The following is a 27,600-nucleotide window of genomic DNA, read 5'->3' as shown; positions in this document are numbered from 1 at the left end:
CCTAACTCACACCCAGTCCCGTTCACCCATCACCCCCTGTGCTCACTGCCCCGTGCCCTAACTCACACCCAGTCCCGTTCACCCATCGCCCTCTGTGCTCGCTGCCCCGTGTCCTAACTCACACCCAGTCCCGTTCACCCATCACCCCCTGTGCTCACTGCCCCGTGTCCTAACTCAAACCCAGTCCCGTTCACCCATCACCCCCTGTGCTCACTGCCCAGTGTCCTAACTCACACCCAGTCCCGTTCACCCATCACCCCCTGTGCTCACTGCCCCGTGGCCTAACTCACACCCAGTCCCGTTCACCCATCACTCACTGTGCTCACTGCCCCGTGTCCTAAATCGCACCCAGTCCCATTCACCCATCACCCCCTGTGCTCACTGCCCCGTGTCCTAACTCACACCCAGTCCCGTTCACCCATCACCCCCTGTGCTCACTGCCCCGTGTCCTAACTCACACCCAGTCCCATTCACCCATCACCCCCTGTGCTCACTGCCCCGTGTCCTAAATCACACCCAGTCCCGTTCACCCATCACCCCCTGTGCTCACTGCCCCGTGTCCTAACTCCCACCGAGTCCCGTTCACCCATCACCCACTGTGCTCACTGCCCCGTGTCCTAACTCGCACCCAGTCCCGTTCAACCATCACCCACTTTGCTCACTGCCCCGTGTCCTAACTCACACCCAGTCCCGTTCACCCATCACCCCCTGTGCTCACTGCCCCTTGTGCTAACTCACACGCAGTCCCGTTCACCCATCACCCCGTGCTCACTGCCCCGTGCCCTAACTCACACCCAGTCCCGTTCACCCATCACCCCCTGTGCTCACTGCTCCGTGTCCTAACTCACACCCAGTCCCGTTCACCCCTCACCCCCTGTGCTCACTGCCGTGTCCTAACTCACACCCAGTCCCGCTCACCAATCACCACGTCTGCTCACTGCCCCGTGTCCTAACTCACCCCCAGTCCCGTTCACCCATCACCCCCTGTGCTCACTGCCCCGTGTCCTAACTCGCACCCAGTCCAATTCACCCATCACCCCCTGTGCTCACTGCCCCGTGTCCTAACTCGCACCCAGTCCCGTTCACCCATCACCGCCTGTGCTCAATGCCCCGTACCCTAACTCACACCCAGTCCCGTTCACCCATCACCCCCTGTGCTCACTGCCCCGTGTCCTAACTCACACCCAGTCCCGTTCACCCATCACCCGCTGTGCTCACTGCCCTGTGTCCTATCTCACACCCAGTCCCGTTCACCCATCACACCCTGTGCTCACTGCCCCGTGTCCTAACTCACACCCAGTCCCGTTCACCCATCACCCCCTGTGCTCACTGCCCCGTGTCCTAACTCACACACAGTCCCGTTCACCCATCACCCGCTGTGCTCACTGCCCGTGTCCTAACTCACACCCAGTCCCGTTCACCCATCACCCCCTGTGCTCACTGCCCCGTGTCCTAACTCACACCCAGTCCCATTCACCCATCACCCGCTGTGCTCACTGCCTCATGCCCTAACTCACACCCAGTCCCGTTCACCCATCACCCCCTGTGCTCACTCCCCCGTCTCCTAACTCACACCCAGTCCCGTTCACCCATCACCCCCTGTGCTCACTGCCCCCTGTCCGAACTCACACCCAGTCCCGTTCACCCATCACCCCCTGTGCTCACTGTCCCGTGTCCTAACTCACACCCAGTCCCGTTCACCCATCACCCCTGTGCTCACTGCCCCGTGTCCTAACTCGCACCCAGTCCCGTTCACCCATCACCCCCTGTGCTCACTGCCCCGTGTCCTAACTCACACCCAGTCCCGTTCACCCATCACCCCCTGTGCTCACTGCCCCGTGTCCTAACTCACACCCAGTCCTGTTCACCCATCACCCCCTGTGCTCACTGTCCCGTGTCCTAACTCACACCCAGTCCCGTTCACCCATCACCCCTGTGCTCACTGCCCCGTGTCCTAACTCGCACCCAGTCCCGTTCACCCATCACCCCCTGTGCTCACTGCCCCGTGTCCTAAGTCGCACCCAGTCCCATTCACCCATCATCCCCTGTGCTCACTGCCCCGTGTCCTAACTCACACCAAGTCCCGTTCACCCATCACTCCCTGTGCTCACTGCCCCGTGTCCTAACTCACACCCAGTCCCGTTCACCCATCAACCCCTGTGCTCACTGCTCAGTGTCCTAACTCACACCCAGTCCCGTTCACCCATCACCCCCTGTGCTCACTGCCCCGTGTCCTAACTCACACCCAGTCCCGTTCACCCATCACTCACTGTGCTCACTGCCCCGTGTCCTAACTCACACCCAGTCCCGTTCACCCATCACCCCCTGTGCTCACTGCCCCGTGTCCTAACTCGCACCCAGTCCCATTCACCCATCACCCCCTGTGGTCACTGCCCCCTGTCCTAACTCACACCCAGTCCCGTTCACCCATCACCCCCTGTGCTCACTGCCCCGTGTCCTAACTCACACCCAGTCCCGTTCACCCATCACTCACTGTGCTCACTGCCCCGTGTCCTAACTCACACCCAGTCCCGTTCACCCATCACCCCCTGTGCTCACTGCCCCGTGTCCTAACTCGCACCCAGTCCCATTCACCCATCACCCCCTGTGCTCACTGCCCCGTGTCCTAACTCACACCCAGTCCTGTTCACCCATCACCCCCTGTGCTCACTGCCCCGTGTCCTAACTCACACCCAGTCCCATTCACCCATCACCCACTGTGCTCACTGCCCCGTGTCCTAACTCACACCCAGTCCCGTTCACGCATCACCCCCTGTGCTCACTGCCCCGTGTCCTAACTCACACCGAGTCCCGTTCACCCATCACCCGCTGTGCACACTGCCCCGTGTCCTAACTCGCACCAAGTCCCGTTCACCCATCACCCCCTGTGCTCACTGCCCCGTGTCCTAACTCACACCCAGTCCCGTTCACCCATCACCCCCTGTGCTCACTGCCCCGTGTCCTAACTCACACCCAGTCCCGTTCACCCATCGCCCTCTGTGCTCGCTGCCCCGTGTCCTAACTCACACCCAGTCCCGTTCACCCATCACCCCCTGTGCTCACTGCCCCGTGTCCTAACTCAAACCCAGTCCCGTTCACCCATCACCCCCTGTGCTCACTGCCCCGTGTCCTAACTCACACCCAGTCCCGTTCACCCATCACCCCCTGTGCTCACTGCCCCATGCCCTAACTCACACCCAGTCCCGTTCACCCATCACCCCCTGTGCTCACTGCACCGTGTCCTAACTCACACCCAGTCCTGTTCACCCATCACCCCCTGTGCTCACTGCCCCGTGTCCTAACTCACACCCAGTCCCGTTCACCCCTCACCCCGTGCTCACTGCCCCGTGTCCTAACTCACACCCAGTCCCATTCTCCCATCACCTCCTGTGCTCACTGCCCCGTGTCCTAACTCACACCCAGTCCCGTTCACCCATCACCCCCTGTGCTCACTGCCCCGTGTCCTAACTCACACCCAGTCCCGTTCACCCATCACCCCCTGTGCTCACTGCCCCGTGTCCTAACTCACACCCAGTCTCTTTCACCCATCACCCGCTGTGCTCACTACCCCGTGTCCTAACTCACACCCAGTCCCGTTCACCCATCGCCCTCTGTGCTCGCTGCCCCGTGTCCTAACTCACACCCAGTCCCGTTCACCCATCACCCCCTGTGCTCACTGCCCCGTGTCCTAACTCACACCCAGTCCCGTTCACCCATCACCCCCTGTGCTAACTGCCCAGTGTCCTAACTCACACCCAGTCCCGTTCACCCATCACCCCTGTGCTCACTGCCCCGTGTCCTAACTCACACCCAGTCCCGATCACCCATCACCCCCTGTGCTCACTGCCCCGTGGCCTAACTCACACCCAGTCCCGTTCACCCATCACTCACTGTGCTCACTGCCCCGTGTCCTAACTCACACCCAGTCCCGTTCACCCATCACCCCCTGTGCTCACTGCCCCGTGTCCTAAATCGCACCCAGTCCCATTCACCCATCACCCCCTGTGCTCACTGCCCCGTGTCCTAACTCACACCCAGTCCCGTTCACCCATCACCCCCTGTGCTCACTGCCCCGTGTCCTAACTCACACCCAGTCCCATTCACCCATCACCCCCTGTGCTCACTGCCCCGTGTCCTAACTCACACCCAGTCCCGTTCACCCATCACCCGCTGTGCTCACTGCCCCGTGTCCTAACTCACACCCAGTCCCGTTCACCCATCACCCCCTGTGCTCACTGCCCCGTGTCCTAACTCACACCCAGTCCCGTTCACCCATCACCCCCTGTGCTCACTGCCCCGTGTCCTAACTCCCACCGAGTCCCGTTCACCCATCACCCACTGTGCTCACTGTCCCGTGTCCTAACTCGCACCCAGTCCCGTTCACCCATCACCCCCTGTGCTCACTGCCCCGTGCCCTAACTCACACCCAGTCCCGTTCACCCATCACCCCCTGTGCTCACTGCCCCGTGTCCTAACTCACACCCAGTCCCGTTCACCCATCACCCCCTGTGCTCACTGCCCCGTGTCCTAACTCACACCCAGTCCCGTTCACCCACCACCCCCTGTGCTCACTGCCCCGTGTCCTAACTCACACCCAGTCCCGTTCACCCATCACCCCTGTGCTCACTGCCCCGTGTCCTAACTGACACCAAGTCCCGTTCACCCATCACGCCCTGTGCTCACTGCCCCGTGTCCTAACTCACAACCAGTCACGTTCACCCATCACCCCCTGTGCTCACGGCCCCGTGTCCTAACTCACACCCAGTCCCGTTCACCCATCACCCCCTGTGCTCACTGCCCCGTGTCCTAACTCACACCCTGTCCCGTACACCCATCACCCCCTGTGCTCACTGCCCCGTGTCCTAACTCACACCCAGTCCCGTTCACCCATCACCCCCTGTGCTCACTGCCCCATGTCCTAACTCACACCCAGCCCCGTTCACCCATCACCCCCTGTGCTCACTGCCCCGTGTCCTAACTCACACCCCGTCCCGTTCACCCATCACCCCCTGTGCTCACTGCCCCGTGTCCTAACTCACACCCAGTCCCATTCACCCATCACCCCCTGTGCTCACTTACCCGTGTCCTAACTCACACCCACTCCCAATCACCCATCACCCCCTGTGCTCACTGCCCCGTGTCCTAACTCGCACCCAGTCCCGTTCACCCATCACCCTCGGTGCTCACTGCCCCATGTCCTAACTCACACCCAGTCCCGTTCACCCATCGCCCCCTGTGCTCACTGCCCCGTGTCCTAACTCACACCCAGTCCCGTTCACCCATCACCCCCTGTGCTCACTGCCCCGTGTCCTAACTCACACCCAGTCCCGTTCACCCATCACCCCTGTGCTCACTGACCTACATTGGCTCCCGGTCCAGCAATGCCTCCATTTTAAATTTCTCATCGTTGTTTTCAAATCCCTCCATGGCCTCACCCCTCCCTATCTCTGTAATCTCCCCCAACAACCCCCCGAGATCTCTGCGCTCCTCTAATTCTGGCCTCTTGAGCATCCCTGATTTTAATCGCTCCACCATTGGTGGCCGTGCCTTCAGCTGCCGAGGCCCTAAGCTCTGGAATTCCCTCCCTAAACCTCTCCGCCTCTCTCTCCTCCTTTGGAAGCTCCTTAAAACCGACCTCTTTGACCAAGCATTTGGTCACCTCTCCTAATGTAGCTCGAGGTCAAATTTTGCTGGGCTGGGCCCGAAGCCTGAGGCCGATGGCCTGACCTGTTCTACATTTTCACCTTGTTTGATGAGGTCGATTTTGCAGATCTCTGCCTCTTGCTCTTTGGCGTTCTTTGAGTCATTCTTCCTTTTATTAAAGTGATATCGAGAGAACTTCTGGATGTGGGTTGAAGAGACAAACAGACAAGCTGAAGCATTGGTCACATGGCAACTCGCTGATCCAGCCCCCAGACAAGACCATCACCGAAAGAGAATTCTCCCCCACCAGAACTTCACCCCGCAGAGGGCCCCTTCGCCCTCTCCACGGTCCACTCCCCCTCCACCCCACCCCTCCTCCCCCCTCCACCCCACCACCCCTCCTCCCCCCTCCCCCCTCCACTCCCCCCTCCCCCCCTCCTGTGTAACAGGCTCGAAGGGCTGAATGGCCTCCTCCTGTTCCTGTGTAACAGGCTCGAGGGGCTGAGTGGCCTCCTCCTGTTCCTGTGTAACAGGCTCGAGGGGCTGAATGGGCTCCTCCTGTTCCTGTGTAACAGGCTCGAGGGGTCTGAATGGCCTCCTCCTGTTCCTGTGTAACAGGCTCGAGGGGCTGAATGGCCTCCTCCTGTTCCTGTGTAACAGGCTCGAGGGGATGAATGGGCTCCTCCTGTTCCTGTGTAACAGGCTCGAGGGGGCTGAATGGCCTCCTCCTGTTCCTGTGTAACAGGCTCGAGGGCTAAATGGCCTCCTCCTGTTCCTGTGTAAGAGGCTCGAGGGGCTGAATGGCCTCCTCCTGTTCTGGTGTAACAGGCTCGAGGGGCTGAATGGCTTCCTCCTGTTCCTGTGTAACAGGCTCAAGGGGCTGAATGGCCTCCTCCTGTTCCTGTGTAACAGGCTCGAGGGGCTGAATGGCCTCCTCCTGTTCCTGTGTAACAGGCTCGAGGGGCTGAATGGCCTCCACCTGTTCCTGTGTAACAGGCTCGAGGGCTAAATGGCCTCCTCCTGTTCCTGTGTAACAGGCTCGAGGGGCTGAACGGCCTCCTCCTGTCCCCGTGTAACAGACTCGAGGGGCTGAATGGCCTCCTCCTGTCCCTGTGTAACAGACTCGAGGGGCTGAATGGCCTCCTCCTGTCCCTGTGTGTGAGTGCAGTATGATCGGTGCCCCAGTCCCATCGAGAGGTACAGTCAGGTTAATACCAACTGGAAATGGGTGGACTCACCAAGTAGGGGAGGCCGAGGTACGACAAGAGAGCAAGCAGGATCACCACACAGGCCGTATTGAAATACCCAAAGGCACTTTCATTCTGCCCCGCCCCACCTAGAAAAAGGAAGTGAATTTCAAAAAATTTACAGTATCAACTCCATCCTGTGTCGCAACAACTCGCCCCCATCCACAACCCCCATCGTACCCCCCCACCCAAACCACAGCCCCCATCGTACCCCCACCCCATCCACAACCCCCCATCGTACCCCCACCCCATCCACAACCCCCATCGTACCCACACCCCATCCACATCCCCCATCGTACCCCCACCCCATCCACATCCCCCATCGTACCCCCACCCCATCCACATCCCCCATCGTACCCCCACCCCATCCACATCCCCCATCGTACCCCCACCCCATCCACAACCCCCATCGTAGCCCCACCCCAATCCACAACCCCCATCGTACCCCCACCCCATCCACATCCCCATCGTACCCCCACCCCATCCACAACCCCCATCGTACCCCCACCCCATCCACAACCCCCCATCGTACCCCCACCCCATCCACAACCCCCATCGTACCCCCACCCCATCCACAACCCCCATCGTACCCCCACCCCATCCACAACCCCCATCGTACCCCCACCCCATCCACAACCCCCATCGTACCCCCCCACCCCATCCACATCCCCCATCGTACCCCCACCCCATCCACATCCCCCATCGTACCCCCACCCCATCCACATCCCCCATCGTACCCCCACCCCATCCACAACCCCCATCGTACCCCCACCCCATCCACAACCCCCATCGTACCCCCACCCCATCCACAACCCCCATCGTACCCCCACCCCATCCACAACCCCCATCGTACCCCCACCCCATCCACAACCCCCATCGTACCCCACCCCATCCACAACCCCCATCGTACCCCCACCCCATCCACAACCCCCATCGTACCCCCACCCCATCCACAACCCCCATCGTACCCCCACCCCATCCACAACCCCCCATCGTGCCCCCCCACCCCAACCACAACCCTCATCGTGCCCCCCCGCCCCATCCACAACCCCCATCGTACCCCCACCCCATCCACAACCCCCCATCGTGCCCCCCCACCCCATCCACAACCCCCATCGTACCCTCACCCAATCCACAACCCCCATCGTACCCCCCACCCCATCCACAACCCCCATCGTACCCCCACCCCATCCACAACCCCCATCGTACCCCCACCCCATCCACAACCCCCATCGTACCCTCACCCAATCCACAACCCCCATCGTACCCCCACCCCATCCACAACCCCCATCGTACCCCCAACCCATCCACAACCCCCATCGTACCCCCACCCCATCCACAACCCCCCATCGTACCCCCACCCCATCCACAACCCCCCATCGTACCCCCACCCCATCCAAAACCCCCATCGTGCCCCCCCACCCCATCCACAACCCCCATCGTACCCTCACCCAATCCACAACCCCCATCGTACCCCCCACCCCATCCACAACCCCCATCGTACCCCCACCCCATCCACAACCCCCATCGTACCCCCACCCCATCCACAACCCCCATCGTACCCCCACCCCATCCACAACCCCCATCGTACCCCCACCCCATCCACAACCCCCATCGTACCCTCACCCAATCCACAACCCCCATCGTACCCCACCCCATCCACATCCCCCATCGTACCCCCACCCCATCCACAACCCCCATCGTACCCTCACCCAATCCACAACCCCCATCGTACCCCCACCCCATCCACAACCCCCATCGTACCCCCCCACCCAATCCACAACCGCCCATCGTACCCCCACCCCATCCACAACCCCCATCGTACCCCCACCCCATCCACAACCCCCATCGTACCCCCACCCCATCCACAACCCCCCATCGTGCCCACCCACCCCATCCAAAACCCCCATCGTACCCCCACCCCATCCACAACCCCCATCGTACCCCCACCCCATCCACATCCCCCATCGTACCCCCACCCCATCCACAACCCCCATCGTACACCCCCATCCACAACCCCCATCGTACCCCCACCCAATCCACAACCCCCATCGTACCCCCACCCCATCCACAACCCCCATCGTACCCCCCCACCCCATCCACAACCCCCATCGTACCTCCACCCCATCCACAACCCCCATCGTACCACCATCCCATCCACATCCCCCATCGTACCCCCACCCCATCCACAACCCCCATCGTACCCCCACCCCATCCACAACCCCCATCGTACCCCCACCCCATCCACAACCCCCATCGTACCACCCCACCCCATCCACAACCCCCATCGTACCCCCACCCCATCCACAACCCCCATCGTACCCCCACCCCATCCACAACCCCCATCGTACCCCCACCCCATCCACAACCCCCATCGTACCCCCACCCCATCCACAACCCCCATCGTACACCCACCCCATCCACAACCCCCCATCGTACCCCCACCCCATCCACAACCCCCATCGTACCCCCCCACCCCATCCACAACCCCCATCGTACCCCCCCACCCAATCCACAACCGCCCATCGTACCCCCACCCCATCCACAACCCCCATCGTACCCCCACCCCATCCAAAACCCCCATCGTACCCCCCCACCCCATCCACAACCCCCATCGTACCCCCCCACCCAATCCACAACCGCCCATCGTACCCCCACCCCATCCAAAACCCCCATCGTACCCCCACCCCATCCACAACCCCCATCGTACCCTCACCCAATCCACAACCCCCATCGTACCCCACCCCATCCACATCCCCCATCGTACCCCCACCCCATCCACAACCCCCATCGTACCCCCACCCCATCCACAACCCCCATCGTACCCCCACCCCATCCACATCCCCCATCGTACCCCCACCCCATCCACATCCCCCATCGTACCCCCACCCCATCCACATCCCCCATCGTACCCCCACCCCATCCACAACCCCCATCGTACCCCCACCCCATCCACATCCCCCATCGTACCCCCACCCCATCCACATCCCCCATCGTACCCCCACCCCATCCACAACCCCCATCGTACACCCCCATCCACAACCCCCATCATACCCCCAACCCATCCACAACCCCCATCGTACCCCCACCCCATCCACAACCCCCCATCGTACCCCCACCCCATCCACAACCCCCATCGTACCCCCACCCCATCCACAACCCCCATCGTACCCCCCCACCCCATCCACAACCCCCATCGTACCACCATCCCATCCACAACCCCCATCGTACCCCCACCCCATCCACAACCCCCATCGTACACCCACCCCATCCACAACCCCCATCGTACCACCATCCCATCCACAACCCCCATCGTACCCCCACCCCATCCACATCCCCCATCGTACCCCCACCCCATCCACAACCCCCATCGTACCCCCACCCCATCCACAACCCCCATCGTACCCCCACCCCATCCACATCCCCCATCGTACCCCCACCCCATCCACATCCCCCATCGTACCCCCACCCCATCCACATCCCCCATCGTACCCCCACCCCATCCACAACCCCCATCGTACCCCCACCCCATCCACATCCCCCATCGTACCCCCACCCCATCCACAACCCCCATCGTACCCCCACCCCATCCACATCCCCCATCGTACCCCCACCCCATCCACAACCCCCATCGTACCCCCACCCCATCCACAACCCCCATCGTACCCCCACCCCATCCACAACCCCCATCGTACCCCCACCCCATCCACAACCCCCATCGTACCACCATCCCATCCACATCCCCCATCGTACCCCCACCCCATCCACAACCCCCATCGTACCCCCACCCCATCCACAACCCCCATCGTACCCCCACCCCATCCACAACCCCCATCGTACCCCCCCACCCCATCCACAACCCCCATCGTACCACCATCCCATCCACAACCCCCATCGTACCCCCACCCCATCCACAACCCCCATCGTACCCCCACCCCATCCACAACCCCCATCGTACCCCCACCCCATCCACAGCCCCCATCGTACCCCCACCCCATCCACATCCCCCCATCGTACCCCCACCCCATCCACAACCCCCATCGTACCCCCACCCCATCCACAACCCCCATCGTACCCCCCACCCCATCCACAACCCCCCATCGCACCCCCACCCCATGCACAACCCCCCATCGTACCCCCACCCCATCCACAACCCCCCATCGTAGCCCCCCATCCACAACCCCCCCATCGTACCCCCACCCCATCCACATCCCGCATCGTACCCCCACCCCATCCACAACCCCCATCGTAGCCCCCCATCCACAACCCCCATCGTACCCCCACCCCATCCAAAACCCCCATCGTACCCCCACTCCATCCACAACCCCCATCGTACCCCCACCCCATCCACATCCCCCATCATACCCCCCACCCCATCCACAACCCCCATCGTACCCCCCCATCCACAACCCCCATCGTACCCCCACCCCATCCACAACCGCCATCGTACCCCCACCCAATCCACAACCCCCATCGTACCCCCACCCCATCCACAACCGCCATCGTACCCCCACCCAATCCACAACCCCCATCGTACCCCCACCCCATCCACAACCCCCCATCGTACCCCCACCCCATCCACAACCCCCATCGTACCCACACCCCATCCACAACCCCCCATCGTACCCCCACCCCATCCACAACCCCCATCGTACCCCCACCCCATCCACAACCCCCCATCATACCCCCACCCCATCCACAACCCCCATCGTACCCCCCACCCCATCCACAACCCCCATCGTACCCCCACCCCATCCACAACCCCCATCGTACCCCCACCCCATCCACAACCCCCATCGTACCCCCACCCCATCCACAACCCCCATCGTACCCCCACCCCATCCACATCCCCCATCGTACCCCCACCCCATCCACAACCCCCATCGTACCCCCACCCCATCCACAACCCCCATCGTACCCCCACCCCATCCACAACCCCCATCATACCCCCACCCCATCCACAACCCCCATCGTACCCCCACCCCATCCACAACCCCCATCGTACCCCCACCCCATCCACAACCCCCATCGTATCCCCACCCCATCCACAACCCCCATCGTACCCCCACCCCATCCACATCCCCCATCGTACCCCCACCCCATCCACAACCCCCATCGTACCCCCACCCCATCCACATCCCCCATCGTACCCCCACCCCATCCACAACCCCCATCGTACCCCCACCCCATCCACAACCCCCATCGTACCCCCACCCCATCCACAACCCCCATCGTACCCCCCCACCCCATCCCCAACCCCATCGTACCCCCACCCCATCCACAACCCCCATCGTAACCCCACCCCATCCACAACCCCCATCGTACCCCCCCACCGCATCCACAACCCCCATCGTACACCCACCCCATCCACAGCCCCCATCGTACCCCCACCCCATCCACAACCTCCATCGTACCCCCACCCCATCCACAACCCCCATCGTACCCCCACCCCATCCACAACCCCCATCGTACCCCCACCCCATCCACAACCCCCATCGTACCCCCACCCCATCCACAACCCCCATCGTACCCGCACCCCATCCACAACCCCCATCGTACCCCCACCCCATCCACAACCCCCATCGTACCCCCACCCCATCCACAATCCCCATCGTACCCCCACCCCATCCACAATCCCCATCGTACCCCCACCCCATCCACATCCCCCCATCGTACCCCCACTCCATCCACAACCCCCATCGTACCCCCCCACCCCATCCACAACCCCCATCGTACCCCCACCCCATCCACAACCCCCATCATACCCCCACCCCATCCACAACCCCCATCGTACCCGCACCCCATCCACAACCCCCCAACGTACCCCCACCCCATCCACAACCCCCATCGTAGCCCCCCACCCCATCCACAACCCCCATCGTACCCCCATCCCATCCACAACCCACCATCTTAGTGCCCACGGCAGGTAAAGCACGGCTTAGAAACAGAGTAAAGCTCCCTCTGCACTGTCCCATCAAACACTCCCAGGGCAGGTACAGCACGGGTTAGATACAGAGTAAAGCTCCCTCTACACTGTCCCATCAAACACTCCCAGGGCAGGTACAGCACGGGTTAGATACAGAGTAAAGCTCCCTCTACACTGTCCCATCAAACACTCCCAGGGCAGGTACAGCACGAGTTAGATACAGAGTAAAGCTCCCTCCACACTGTCCCATCAAACACTCCCAGGGCTGGTACAGCACGGGTTAGATACAGAGTAAAGCTCATTCTACACTGTCCCATCAAACACTCCCAGGGCAGGTACAGCACGGGTTAGATACAGAGTAAAGCTCCCTCTACACTGTCGCATCAAACACTCCCAGGGCAGGTACAGCACGGGTTAAATACAGAGTAAAGCTCCCTCTACACTGTCCCATCAAACACTCCCAGGGCAGGTACAGCACGGATTAGATACAGAGTAAAGCTCCCTCTACACTGACCCATCAAACACTCCCAGGGCAGGTACAGTGCGCATTAGATACAGAGTAAAGCTCCCTCTACACTGTCCTATCAAACACTCCCAGGGCAGGTACAGTGCGCGTTAGATACAGAGTAAAGCTCCCTCTACACTGTCCCATCAAACACTCCCAGGGCAGGTACAGCACGAGTTAGATACAGAGTAAAGCTCCCTCTACACTGTCCCATCAAACACTCCCAGGGCAGGTACAACACGGGTTATATACAGAGTAAAGCTCCCTCTACACTGACCCATCAAACACTCCCAGGGCAGGTACAGCACGGGTTAGATACAGAGTAAAGCTCCCTCTACACTGTCCCATCAAACACTCCCAGGGCAGGTACAGCACAGGTTAGATACAGAGTAAAGCTCCCTCTACACTGTCCCATCAAACACTCCCAGGGCAAGTACAGCACGGGTTAGATACAGAGTAAAGCTCATTCTACACTGTCCCATGAAACACTCCCAGGGCAGGTACAGCACGGGTTAAATACAGAGTAAAGCTCCCTCTACACTGTCCCATCAAACGCTCCCAGGGCAGGTACAGTGCACGTTAGATACAGAGTAAATCTCCCTCTACACTGACCCATCAAACACTGCCAGGGCAGGTACAGTGCGCGTTAGATACAGAGTAAAGCTCCCTCTACACTGACCCATCAAACACTCCCAGGGCAGGTACAGCACGGGTTAGATACAGAGTAAAGCTCCCTCTACACTGTCCCATCAAACACTCCCAGGGCAGGTACAGCACGGGTTAGATACAGAGTAAAGCTCCCTCTACATTGTCCCATCAAACACTCCCAGGGCAGGTACAGCACAGGTTAGATAGGGAGTAAATCTCCCTCTACATTGTCCCATCAAACACTCCCAGGGCAGGTACAACACGGGTTAGATACAGAGTAAAGCTCCCTCTACACTGTCCCATCAAACACTCCCAGGGCAGGTACAGCACGGGTTAGATACAGAGTAAAGCTCCCTCTACACTGCCCCATCAAACACTCCCAGGGCAGGTACAGCACGGGTTAGATACAGAGTAAAGCTCCGTCTACACTGTCCCATCAAACACTCCCAGGGCAGGTACAGCATGGGTTAGATACAGAGTAAAGCTCCCTCTACACTGTCCTATCAAACACTCCCAGGGCAGGTACAGCACGGGTTAGATATAGAGAAAAGCTCCCTCTACACTGTCCCATCAAACATTCCCAGGGCCGGTACAGCATGGGTTAGATAGAGAGTAAAGCTTCCTCTACACTGTCCCATCAAACACTCCCAGGGCAGGTACAGCACGGGTTAGATACAGGGTAAAGCTCCCTCTACACTGTCCCATCAAACACTCCCAGGGCAGGTACAGCACGGGTTAGATACAGAGTAAAGCTCCCTCTACCCTGTCCGTTCAAACACTCCCAGGGCAGGTACAGCACGGGCCTAGATACAAAGTAAAGCTCCCTCTACACTGTCCCATCAAACACTCCCAGGGCAGGTACAGCACGGGTTAGATACAGAGTAAAGCTCCCTCTACACTGTCCCAAACACTCCCAGGGCAGGTACAGCACGGGTTAGATACAGAGTAAAGCTCCCTCTACACTGTCCCAAACACTCCCAGGGCAGGTACAACACGGGTTAGATACAGAGTAAAGCTCCCTCTACACTGTCCCATCAAACACTCCCAGGGCAGGTGGTGTTTACATGCTGGAGGTGGAGAGTTTGTGACCGGGTTGGTGGGTGACCTTTTCCCCTCCTGTCGTGCTCCCGCTCTTTGATTGGCAGGAGTACTGATTGGTGGTGCGGAGTGCGAGCCCGAGGGGTGCCGACTCCTCACTCGCCGTCCAATTCATGTTCGATTCCTTACTTGCGATGGAGAAGATCAAGGCCAGCGCTGCAAAGGTGCCCGCCATTCCCTGCCCACTCATGATCGGGGTGGTGTAGGCCGCAGGCAGTACTCCAGCCAGTCCGAAGATGCTGCCTTGTAGAACTGCTCCGAAACCTGGGAGAGCGAGAGAGAGAGTGAATGCGTTAGACAAAATCTGCGTCGTCTCACCAACATCAGGTTCACACCTTACACCAGGACTGGCCTCTTTGGCTAACTGTTCTCACCATTCCATTGAATTTTCGAAGTTCACAGCCGTGAAGGTGGCCATTCGGCCCCTCATCTCTGTGCTGGCCCCACGTCCCTGTATCTCCCTCTGCCTTGAATATCAATCCAATTTTTCCTTAATGGATGTAATAGTGTCCCTGTGGCAAAGCCTTCCCTCTGTGTAAAGAAAGTTCCTTCTCCCACCCTCTCTCCTCACTCTCTTCATCATAGAATCATAGAGTGATACAGTGCCGAAGGAGGCCATTCGGCCCATAGTGCCTGTGCCAGCTCTTTGAAAGAGCTCTCCAATTTGTCCCTGATCCAAAGCTGGGTGGGACAGTAAGCTGTGAGGAGAACACAGAGTCTGCAAAGGGATATAGATAGACTGAGTGAGTGGGCAGTAAGGTGGCAGATGGAGTATAATGTAGGGAAATGTGAGGTTATTCACTTTGGTAGGAAGAATAGAAAAACAGAATATTTTTTAAATGATGAGAAACTTTTAAATGTTGGCGTTCAGAGAGATTTGGGTGTCCTCGTGCAAGAAACACAGAAAGCTAGCATGCAGGTACAGCAAGCAATAAGGAAGGCAAATGGCATGTTGGCCTTTATTGCAAGGGGGTTGGAGTATAAGAGTAAGGAAGTCTTGCTACAATTGTACAGGGCCTTGGTGAGACCACACCTGGAGTACTGGGCACAGTTCTGGTCTCCTTATCTAAGGAAGGATATACTTGCCTTGGAGGCGGTGCAATGAAGGTTCACTAGATTGATTCCTGGGATGAGAGGGCTGTCCTATGAGGAGAGATTGTGTAGAATGGGCCGATACTCTCTGGAGTTTAGAAGAATGAGAGGTGATTTCATTGAGTGTCTCACCTCCTGACTCCCCAAAGCCTTTCCACCATCTACAAGGCACAAGTAAGGAGTGTGATGGAATACTCCCCACTTACCTGGATGAGTGCAGCTCCAACAACACTCAAGAAGCTCGACACCATCCAGGACAAAGCAGCCCGCTTGATTGGCACCCCATCCACCACCTTAAACATTCACTCCCTCCACCACTGGCGCACCGTGGCTGCAGTGTGTACCATCTACAAGATGCATTGCAGCAAATTGCCAAGGCTTCTTCGGCAGCACCTCCCAAACCCGCGACCTCTTCCACCTAGAAGGACAAGGGCAGCAGGCGCATGGGAACATCACCACCGCTACGTTCCCCTCCAAGTCACACCCCATCCTGACTTGGAAATATATCGCCGATCCTTCATCGTCGCTGAGTCAAAATCCTAGAACTCCCTCCCTAACAGCACTGTGGGAGTACCTTCACCACACGGACTGCAGCGGTTCAAGAAGGCAGCTCGCCACCACCTTCTCAAGGGCAATTAGGGATGGGCAATAAATGCTGGCCTTGCCAACGATGCCCATATCCCAGGGATGAATATAGAAAAAAACTGAAACATACAGGATTCTGAGGGGGATTGACCGGGTAGATGCTGAGAGGTTGTTTCCCCCTGGCTGGAGAGTCTAGAACTAGGGGGCACAGTCTCAGGATAAGGGGTCGGCCATTTAGGACTGAGATGAGGAGGAATTTCTTCACTCAGAGGGTGGTGAATCTTTGGAATTTTCTGCCCCAGAGGGCTGTGGATGCTGAGTCTTTGAGTATATTCAAGGCTGAGATCGAGAGATTTTTGGACTCTAGGGGAATCGAGGGATATGGAGATCGGGCGGGAAAGTGGAGCTGAGGTCGATAATCAACCATGATCTTATTGAATGGCGGAGCAGGCTCGAGGGGCCGTGTGGCGGAGCGGGCTCGAGGGGCCGTGTGGCGGAGCGGGCTCGAGGGGCCGTGTGGCGGAGCGGGCTCGAGGGGCCGTGTGGCGGAGCGGGCTCGAGGGGCCGTGTGGCGGAGCGGGCTCGAGGGGCCGTGTGGCGGAGCGGGCTCGGGGGGCCGTGTGGCGGAGCGGGCTCGAGGGGCCGTGTGGCGGAGCGGGCTCGAGGGGCCGTGTGGCGGAGCGGGCTCGAGGGGCCGTGTGGCGGAGCAGACTCGAGGGGCCGTGTGGCGGAGCAGACTCGAGGGGCCGTGTGGCAGAGCAGACTCGAGGGGCCGTGTGGCGGAGCAGGCTCGAGGGGCCGTGTGGCGGAGCAGGCTCGAGGGGCCAAGTAGCCGACTCCTGCTCCTATTTCTTATGTTCTTGAGTTCCCTTGCTCTTTCCCCATAGCCCTGTATTTATCCAATTCCCTTTATAAAATGAGTATTGAATCTGCCAACACCCTCTCAGGCAGCACATTCCAGATCACAACAACTCGCTGCGTAAATTATTTTTCCCCCATGTCGCCTCTGGTTCTTTTGCCAATCACCTTAAATCTGTGCCCTCTGGTTACCGACCCTCCTGCCGCTGGAAACAGTTTCTCTTTATTTACTCTATCAAAACCCTTCATGATTTTAAACACCTTGATCAGATCACCCCTTAACCTACTCTGCTCTAAGGAGAACAACCCCAGTTTCTCCAGTCTCCCCATGTAACTGAAGTCTTTCCCTATTCATCCTATCTAAACTCTTCATAATTTAAAAAAATCCTCTATTAAATCTCCTCTGTATCCTTCTCTGCATGAGTGGGAACAGTCCCCGTATCTCAAGGTGAGGAACACTCAACTCCTGCTCCCCGTTTGATAGCCAGTGACTCGAGCTGGAGTGATGGCAGGTGTGGGCTATTGTCTGAGAGCAGGATCAAGCTCGATGAATCCCACACCAGCTCCCTGCCGTGCAGGCCCACAGTGCGGAGACTGAGATTCAGTGCACTGACTCCTACTACAGGTTGTACGGATAACCGTAGCTGTCGTAAAGACAGCGGGGTTTGATTGACAGCTGGTTGACGGCTGACGTCATATCCGGGGGCGGGATCCGACGCCATCTTGGCCATGCTTGAGGTACTGTACTGGGAGACACAGAGTCAGGGCTGAATAAATGGCACTCCGCTACAACTGCTTGGGAGACTCGTAATTATGTTATTAAGATAACATTACATGGTACCAGGATTTATAGAACTCACGATAAGGACATACTACAACAATGGAAGGAATAAAACCTCCGGCTAGCCTGCAACTAGAAGGAAATGTGGATGAAAATTGGCGTGTCTTCAAGCAACGCTTTCTTCTCTACCTCACAGCGATTGACGCTTCGACTAGCTCTGGAACACATATTGTAGCTTTGTTGCTAACAGTGGCTGGCTCGCAGGCAATCGAGCTGTTTAACACATTTACGTTTGCAGCCGAAGATGATAAAAATGATCTGGACAAGGTGATAGAACGGTTCGACGAATACTGCACTCCAAAAAAGAATGAAATGTATGAGAGATTCGTGTTTCGCTCCCGTGTGCAAAAGCAAGGAGAATCCTTTGATGTTTTTTGACGGACTTGAAAATAAAAGCACAAACATGCAACTTTAGGGACCTGAAGGAATCAATGATACACGATCAAGTTGTTTTTGGAATACTCAACAAGAAGGTGAGGGAGAGAGTGCTTAGAGACAATGACCTAAATTTGGATGCAGCAGTGAAAATATGTCATGCTAGTGAACTCTCAGCCATGCACACGAAAACTTTCGAAGGGAGCAGCACAGCAGCGGGCGGGAGCGCCCTGGGGCTGAAAAACCTACCGGTGGATGTGGTACACAAAAGGGACACAAGAGGGCCCATGGAGTTCAAGACGAATACGCCTTATGAATGCAGACGGTGCAGTAATAAACACGTAGCCAGACAGTGTCCTGCTTATGGGAAGAACTGTGCAAAATGTAAAGGCAGGAATCACTTTGCCAAGATGTGTTTTTGGGAAGAGAAAACTGAAGGTAAAAAGACAGTGCATGCTATTGAGACTGAAGAGACAGGAGCAGAGACTTTGTTTGTTGGAATGGTGCAAAATGAGTCAAAACAGGGCAAAAATGCTAATGAAGTGCACTCTGTAGGACCAAAGACTGAAGTTTGGATAGCTCTATTGCTGGTAAATGGCACCATTGTTCCCTTTAAGCTAGATACAGGTGCTAAGGCAAACCTCATAAGTTGGAGTGATGCACGGACTCTCAAAGTGCGACCTAAAATACTGAACAAGATAGTGTCTTTGAAGGCATACAATGGACAAAGCATTGAAATAAAAGGAACGTGTAGGCTGAATGTTAAGGTAAAAAATCACATTCACCCTTTGACCTTTGTTATAGTGCCTGAAGGACATGAGTCACTGTTGGGGGATAAGGCCTGTGTGGATTTGGGCTTGGTAAAATGAGTCTATACTATCAATGAACTGAACTGTGTGCAGAGTGCCCCCCAAGATAGTACAAATCTGACTCAAGAGACTATAGCACACAAATATGCAGATGTATTTCAGGGTTTCGGAGCACTGCCCTTTACATACTCCATCAAACTGAGAGAGGATGCACAACCTGTGATTCACGCACCCAGGAGAGTTCCAGTGGCTCTCCGTGAAAAACTGAGGAAAGAGCTAGACCGCATGGAGGGACTAGCTGTCATAAAAAAGATTGAGGAACCGACTGACTGGGTAAATTCCATGGTCTGCGTCAATTCAAAGAAAACTGATCAATTGCGTGTCTGCATGGATCCCAAGGACCTTAACGTCAATATCAAAAGAGAGCACTACCAAATTCCAAAGAGAGAGGAAATAGTCAGCGAAATGACAGAAGCAAAAGTCTTCTCCAAGATGGACGCCTCGCATGGTTTCTGGCAGTTGAAACTTGATGAAGAAAGTGCTAAGCTGTGCACTTTTAACACCCCGTTTGGTCGATACTCCTACCAACATCTGCCCTTTGGTATTAGCTCCGCCCCAGAAATCTTTCACAGAGCAATGGAGCAAATCATCGAGGGCCTGGAGGGAGTGCGGGTGTACGTGGATGATCTGGTAGTATGGGGCTCCACTCAGGGGGAGCACGACACCAGGCTGGAGAAAACACTTCAGAGAATACAGCAGTATGGACTCAAACTAAATAAAGACAAATGTCAGTTCAGTGTCAATGAAATCACATTCCTCGGAGACAAGATCTCTACAGAGGGGATTCAGCCAGACAAGTCAAAGGTAAAGGCTATACATGACATGGAGAAACCAAAGGAAAAGAAAGGGGTTCAGCGGGCCCTTGGCATGGTTAACTACCTAGGAAAATTCATTCCAAATCTCGCAGTGAAAACTGTTCATCTGAGAAAACTGCTGCACCAAGAGACAAAGTTCCAATGGGGACATGAACATGAGAGAGAATGGAAGGGGCTGCTACACATTCTAGCAAGTGAACCCCTACTGAGGTTCTTCTGCCCTAAAAAGAGGACAAAAGTGTCCACAAATGCCTCTAAGAATGGATTAGGGGCTGTCCTTCTACAGGAAGATGAAGGAGAATGGCGACCAGTGGCGTATGCGTCACGCTCCATGAACGCTACAGAGTGCCGGTACACGCAAATCGAGAAGGAGTGCCTTGGCTTGGCATTTGGGTGTGAAAAATTTCATACCTACATCTATGGTCTTCCCAAGGTTATCCTAGAAACGGACCATAAGCCACTGCTAGGGATCACAAAGAAGAATCTGTGTGACATGTCACCACGGATACAACGCTTAATGATGAGACTTCAACGTTACGATTTTGAGCTAACATACGTGCCAGGGACACAAATGTTCATTGCAGACACACTATCCAGGGCTGCGCTGTACGCCACACAAAACAGTGAATCAGAAGAGGATGTGGCTCTTCATGTGGATATGGTCTATGCAGCATTGCCCGCCACACAGGAACAACTATCAGTGATAGTCACAGAGACATCAAAGGACCCAGTCCTGAGTAAAGTAATGAGAAATCTTCAAGAGGGCTGGAAGAAAGGGTCATGTAAACAATATTATCACATTCAGTCTGAGCTCTCTGTGGTCAATGGACTACTGCTTAAGTGTGACAGGATAGTAGTGCCCACCTCTATGCGACGAGAAATGCTCAACAGGATACATGAAGGGCACCTGGGTGCAGAAAAGTCAAAAAGGAGAGCACGTGAGGCACTCTACTGGCCAAACATGAACTCTGATATTGACCAGTTGATCGGCGAGTGTGCTACATGTCAGGAGTATCACTACAAGCAAACAAAAGAGCCCCTCATTACCACGGAGCTCCCATCAAAACCTTGGGAAAAGGTCGGAACTGATATATTTCACGATGAAGGAAAAGACTATTTGTTAGTTATTGATTATTATTCCAATTATCCGGAGATGGCTCTCTTGTCCAGTACCACATCAAGAGCTGTGATAACTCACCTGAAGTCAATCTTTGCCAGGCAGGACATCCCTCTAACCCTGGTCTCTGATAATGGCCCTCCCTATGCCAGTCATGAGTTTCAGTCATTTGCTTCAGAGTATGAGTTTAATCATGTCCAGTCCGCTCTATCCTCAGGCTAATGGAAAAGCGGAGAAGGGGGTACAGATGGTGAAAAGACTATTAAAGAAAGCAGCACACAGCAACACTGACCCATATCTGGCCCTGATGTCGTACAGGGTGGGCCCGCTAGCAAGTGGCAAGTCTCCAGCTGAGCTCTTACTGGGTCAGAAAATCCGTACACGACTTCCCAGTTATGTCACACCTGACCACAGAGATGAGGTGTGGGCAGACAAGGCTCAGAAACTACAACAGAAACAAAAAACACTTCATGACCGCACAGCCACTACACTAGTGCCTCTACAGGAGAAGGATATAGTTCGCATTGAAGGGCCTGAGTCATGGCCTAAAAGAGCCACCGTTCTACAACAGGTCGCCCCCAGGTCATACAGTGTCATGACAGAGAATGGCAATGTGTTTCGCAGAAACAGGAGGCACCTACTGAAAACCACAGAGACCTTTCAGCCTCAGGAGGACAGAGAGGATGACGAGATGAGGGAAATGCCACAAAGAGACGAGATGAGGGAAATGCCACAAAGTGGCGAAGGACACAGTAGTGATAATGTGACAAGGGACCTGTGTGGTACAGACATGAACTTAAGGGCTACAACTGGGGTGGTTCAGCAAACACCCGTTCAGCCACGCAGGTCACAGCGCACCAGAAAGCCTGTAGTTAAACTTGACCTGTAGACAGGGATTGATAAGACTGTAAACAGTTAATGGACTCCTGGGTGTGGGTAAGGTTTATAACTACCTGCAATTAGTTCAACGGTGTAGTTACACTGACTGTTTCTATATGATGTTAACAAGTGTTCTATGTGTTATGTTATGTTATGTTGTTACTGTGTTATGTCTTCATTGAAGGGGGAAGATGTACGGATAACCATAGCTGTCGTAAAGACAGCGGAGTTTGATTGACAGCTGGTTGACGGCTGACGTCATATCCGGGGGCGGGATCCGACGCCATCTTGGCCATGCTTGAGGTACTGTACTAAGAGACACAGAGTCAGGACTGAATAAATGGCACTCCACTACAACTGCTTGGGAGACTCGTAATTACGCTATTAAGATAACATTGCACAGGTCACTCCATCCCAGGCCCGGAAAGCCTGGGCAGCAGTTAGACTGTGTGAGCCCTGCCCCTTCACTGGGCCTCCTCAGTGAACTAACTACCACTGGGGTTTACTCATGTTTTCATCCTAGTTTAACGGTGACTCAACATCAAGGACCCCTAGTTCTGGTATCGAGCCCTCTCACGAATGGGCTGTCTGCTGCCTGGGTAACTGATGCACTAAGTCACAGACTGACCGCTGGGGCAGGGAGAGCTCTGAGACAGTAGTTATACTGTGGACCACACAGTATCTAACTAGCAACAGGCAGCCAATTCAAAAATGCTAGTCACCAACAATGGTCACTGCAGTCCCATTAATTGTCCCACCTATATATATATATACTCACACTCACACACACACACACACACAGACACACACACTCACACTCAGAGACACAAACTTACACTCTCACTCACACACATTCACACACTCACTCTCACTCACACACACACTCACTCACACTCTCACTCACGCACACTCTCACTCACAAGGTTTACGGGGAGCGGGCAGGAATTTGGACATGAGTCTAGATTCGGATCGGACATGGCCCTGTGGGTAGCGGAGCGGGCCCAGGGGCCGTGTAGCCTGATCCTGCTCCTAGTTCGTGTGTCTAATTCTGTTAGATGCAGGAGATGGTTCTGTGATGGTGGATTGGCGGTTAGGATCAGATCAGCCATGATCTTATTGAATGGCGGAGCAGGCTCGAGGGGCCGATTGGCCTACTCCTGCTCCTATTTCTTATGTTCTTATGTTCTTATGTTAAAGTATTTGTTTAATTGCTCTGCCATTTCCTTGTTACCCATTATAAATTCTCCCGTTTCTGACTGTAAGGGACCTACATTTGTCTTCACTAATCTTTTTCTATTTACATACTTGTAGAAGCTTTTACAGTTGGCTTTTATGTTCCATGCAAGTTTACTCTCATACTCTATTTTTCCCCTCCTAATCAATCTCTTGGATTTTTTTGCTGAACTCTAAACTGCTCCCAATCCTCAGGCTTGCTACTTTTTCTGGCAACTTTATATGACTCCTCTTTGGATCTAATACTATCCTTAATTTCTTTTGTTAGCCATGGTTGGGCCGCTTTTCCTTTTGTGTTTTTGCGCCAGAAAGGAATGTATAACTGTTGCAATTCATGCATTAGTTCCTTAAATGTTAGCCATTGCCTCTCCACCATCATGCCTTTTAATGAAGCTCCCCAATCTATCATAGCCAACTCACTCCTCATATCTTCGTAGTTTCCTTTGTTTAGATTTAGGACCCTAGTTTCGGATTGGACTTCTTCACTTTCCATTTTAATGAAGAATTCATAGAAAGAATCATAGAAAGTTACAGCGCGGAAGGAGGCCATTTCGGCCCATCGTGTCCGCCCCGGCCAACAAAGAGCTCTCCAGCCTAATCCCACTTCCCAGCTCTTGGTCCGTAGCCCTGCGGGTTACAGCATCCCAAGTGCACATCCAAGTACTTTTTAAATGTGGTTAGGGTTTCTGCCTCTACCACCCTTTCAGGCAGTGAGTTCCAGACCCCCACAACCCTCTGGGTGAAGAAATTCCCCCTCAAATCCCCTCTAAACCTTCCCCCAGGACCAAGAGCTGGGAAGTGGGATTAGGCTGGAGAGCTCTTTGTTGGCCGGCGCGGACACAATGGGCCGAAATGGCCTCCTTCCGTGCTGTAACTTTCTCTGATTCTTTCTATGAATTCTATCATGTTATGGTCACTCTTCCCTAAAGGACCGCGCACAACAAGATTACTAATTAACCCCTTCTCATTGCACAATACCCAATCTAGGATAGCCTGTTCCCTAGTTGGCTCCTCAACGTACTGGTCTAAAAAACCATCCCGTACACACTCCAGGAATTCATCCTCCACAGTATTATTGCTAATTTGGTTTGGCCAGTCTATATGTAGATTAGAGTCACCCATGATTACTGTTGTACCCTTGTTACATGCATCTCTAATTTCCTGTTTGATGCCATCCCCTACATTACTCCTATTGTTTGGCCTATATACAACTCCCACACACTCTCACACATACACTCACACTCTCACTTACACACTCTCACACACATTCACTCTCACACACACACTCACACTCACACACACACACACTCACACTCTCACACACACACACTCACACTCTCACTTACACACTCTCACACACACACACTCACACTCTCACTTACACTCTCACACACACACACTCACACTCTCACTTACACACTCCCACACACACACACTCACACTCTCACTTACACACTCACACACACTCACTCTCACACTCACACACACTCACACTCTCACTTACACACACTCACCCTCACACACACACACTCACACTCTCACTCATAACACTCTCACTCTCACTCACACATACTCTCACTCACACACACTCACACTCTCACACACACACACTCACACTCTCACTCACACACACTCACTCTCACACACACTTACTCTCACACACACACACTCACACTCTCACACACACACACTCACACTCTCACTCACACACACTCACTCTCACACACACTCACTCTCACACACACACACTCACACTCTCACTCACACACACTCACTCTCACACACACTCACTCTCACACACACACACTCACACTCTCACTCATAACACTCTCACTCTCACTCACACATACTCTCACTCACACACACTCACACTCTCACTCACACACACTCACACTCTCACACACACACACTCACACTCTCACTCATAACACTCTCACTCTCACTCACACATACTCTCACTCTCACTCACACATACTCTCACTCACACACTCACACTCTCACTCACACACACTCACACTCTCACTCACACTCACTCACACACTCACACACACACTCACACTCTCACACACACACACTCACACTCTCACTCACACACACTCACACTCTCACACACACACACTCACACACACACACACACACTCTCACTCACACACACTCACACTCTCACACACACACACTCACACTCTCACTCACACACACTCACACTCACACACACACACTCAGACTCTCACACACACACACTCACACTCTCACACACACACTCACACTCTCACTTACACACTCACACACACACACTCACACTCTCACACACACACACTCACACTCTCACTCACACACACTCACACTCTCACTTACACACTCTCACACACACTCACACTCACACACACACACACTCTCACTCACACACACTCACACTCTCACTCTCACTCACACACACTCACACTCTCACTTATACACTCTCACACACACACACTCACACTCACACACACACACTCACACTCTCACTCACACACACTCACACTCTCACTTACACATTCTCACACACACTCACACTCACACACACACACACTCTCACTCACACACACTCACACTCTCACTTACACACTCTCACACACACTCACACTCTCACACACACACACTCAGACTCTCACACACACACACTCACACTCTCACACACACACACTCACACTCTCACACACACACACTCACACTCTCACTCACACACACTCACATTCTCACACTCTCACACACACACACTCACACTCTCACACACACACACTCACACTCTCACACACTCACTCACACACTCTCACACACACTCTCACTCACACTCTCACTCACACTCACTCACACACTCTCACACACACACACACTCACACACACACTCACACACTCGCACACACACTCACACTCTCACTCACACTCACACACTCTCACACACACTCACACTCACTCACACACACTCTCACTCACACACTCTCACTCACACTCTCTCACACACACTCACACTCTCACTCACTCACACTCTCACTCACTCACACTCACTCACACTCTCACTCACACACACACTCACACTCTCACTCACTCACACTCACTCACACTCTCACTCACACACACACACACACTCTCACTCACACACACTCACACTCTCACACACACACACTCACACTCTCACTCACACACACTCACACTCTCACTTACACACACTCACACTCACACACACACACACTCTCACTCACACACACTCACACTCTCACTTACACACTCTCACACACACTCACACTCTCACACACACACACTCAGACTCTCACACACACACACTCACACTCTCACACACACACTCACACTCTCACACACACACACTCACACTCTCACTCACACACACTCACATTCTCACACTCTCACACACACACACTCACACACTCGCACACACACTCACACTCTCACTCACACTCACACTCTCTCACACACACTCACACTCTCACTCACTCACACTCTCACTCACTCACACTCACTCACACTCTCACTCACACACACACTCACACTCTCACTCACTCACACTCACTCACACTCTCACTCACACACACTCACACTCTCACACACACACACTCACACTCTCACTCACACACACTCACACTCTCACTTACACACTCTCACACACACTCACACTCACACACACACACACTCTCACTCACACACACTCACACTCTCACTTACACACTCTCACACACACTCACACTCTCACACACACACACTCAGACTCTCACACACACACACTCACACTCTCACACACACACACTCACACTCTCACACACACACACTCACACTCTCACTCACACACTCTCACACACACTCTCACTCACACTCTC

At 55.2% G+C, this 27,600-nt stretch overlaps 1 protein-coding gene across 1 annotated transcript in view; it reads right to left on the bottom strand.

Annotated features, from left to right (window-relative positions):
- Positions 1–27,600, bottom strand: part of LOC147113195 (equilibrative nucleoside transporter 1-like) — a 181,968-nt gene that overhangs the window by 129,609 nt on the left and 24,759 nt on the right. Inside the window, exons 3-5 of the mRNA XM_085998105.1 lie at positions 15,197–15,331; positions 6,882–6,979; positions 5,745–5,841 (exon numbers count right to left, since the gene is read on the bottom strand). Coding sequence (XP_085854231.1) covers positions 5,745–5,841; positions 6,882–6,979; positions 15,197–15,331 — 330 coding nt within the window. The remainder of the gene's footprint in view (positions 1–5,744; positions 5,842–6,881; positions 6,980–15,196; positions 15,332–27,600) is intronic.

This window comes from Somniosus microcephalus, chromosome 9 (assembly GCF_052327205.1).
Source record: "Somniosus microcephalus isolate GS21.2 chromosome 9, FLI_Smic_1.0, whole genome shotgun sequence".
In the NCBI taxonomy this organism is placed as follows: Eukaryota; Metazoa; Chordata; class Chondrichthyes; order Squaliformes; family Somniosidae; genus Somniosus; species Somniosus microcephalus.
This window is presented reverse-complemented; position numbering and strand designations above follow the sequence as displayed.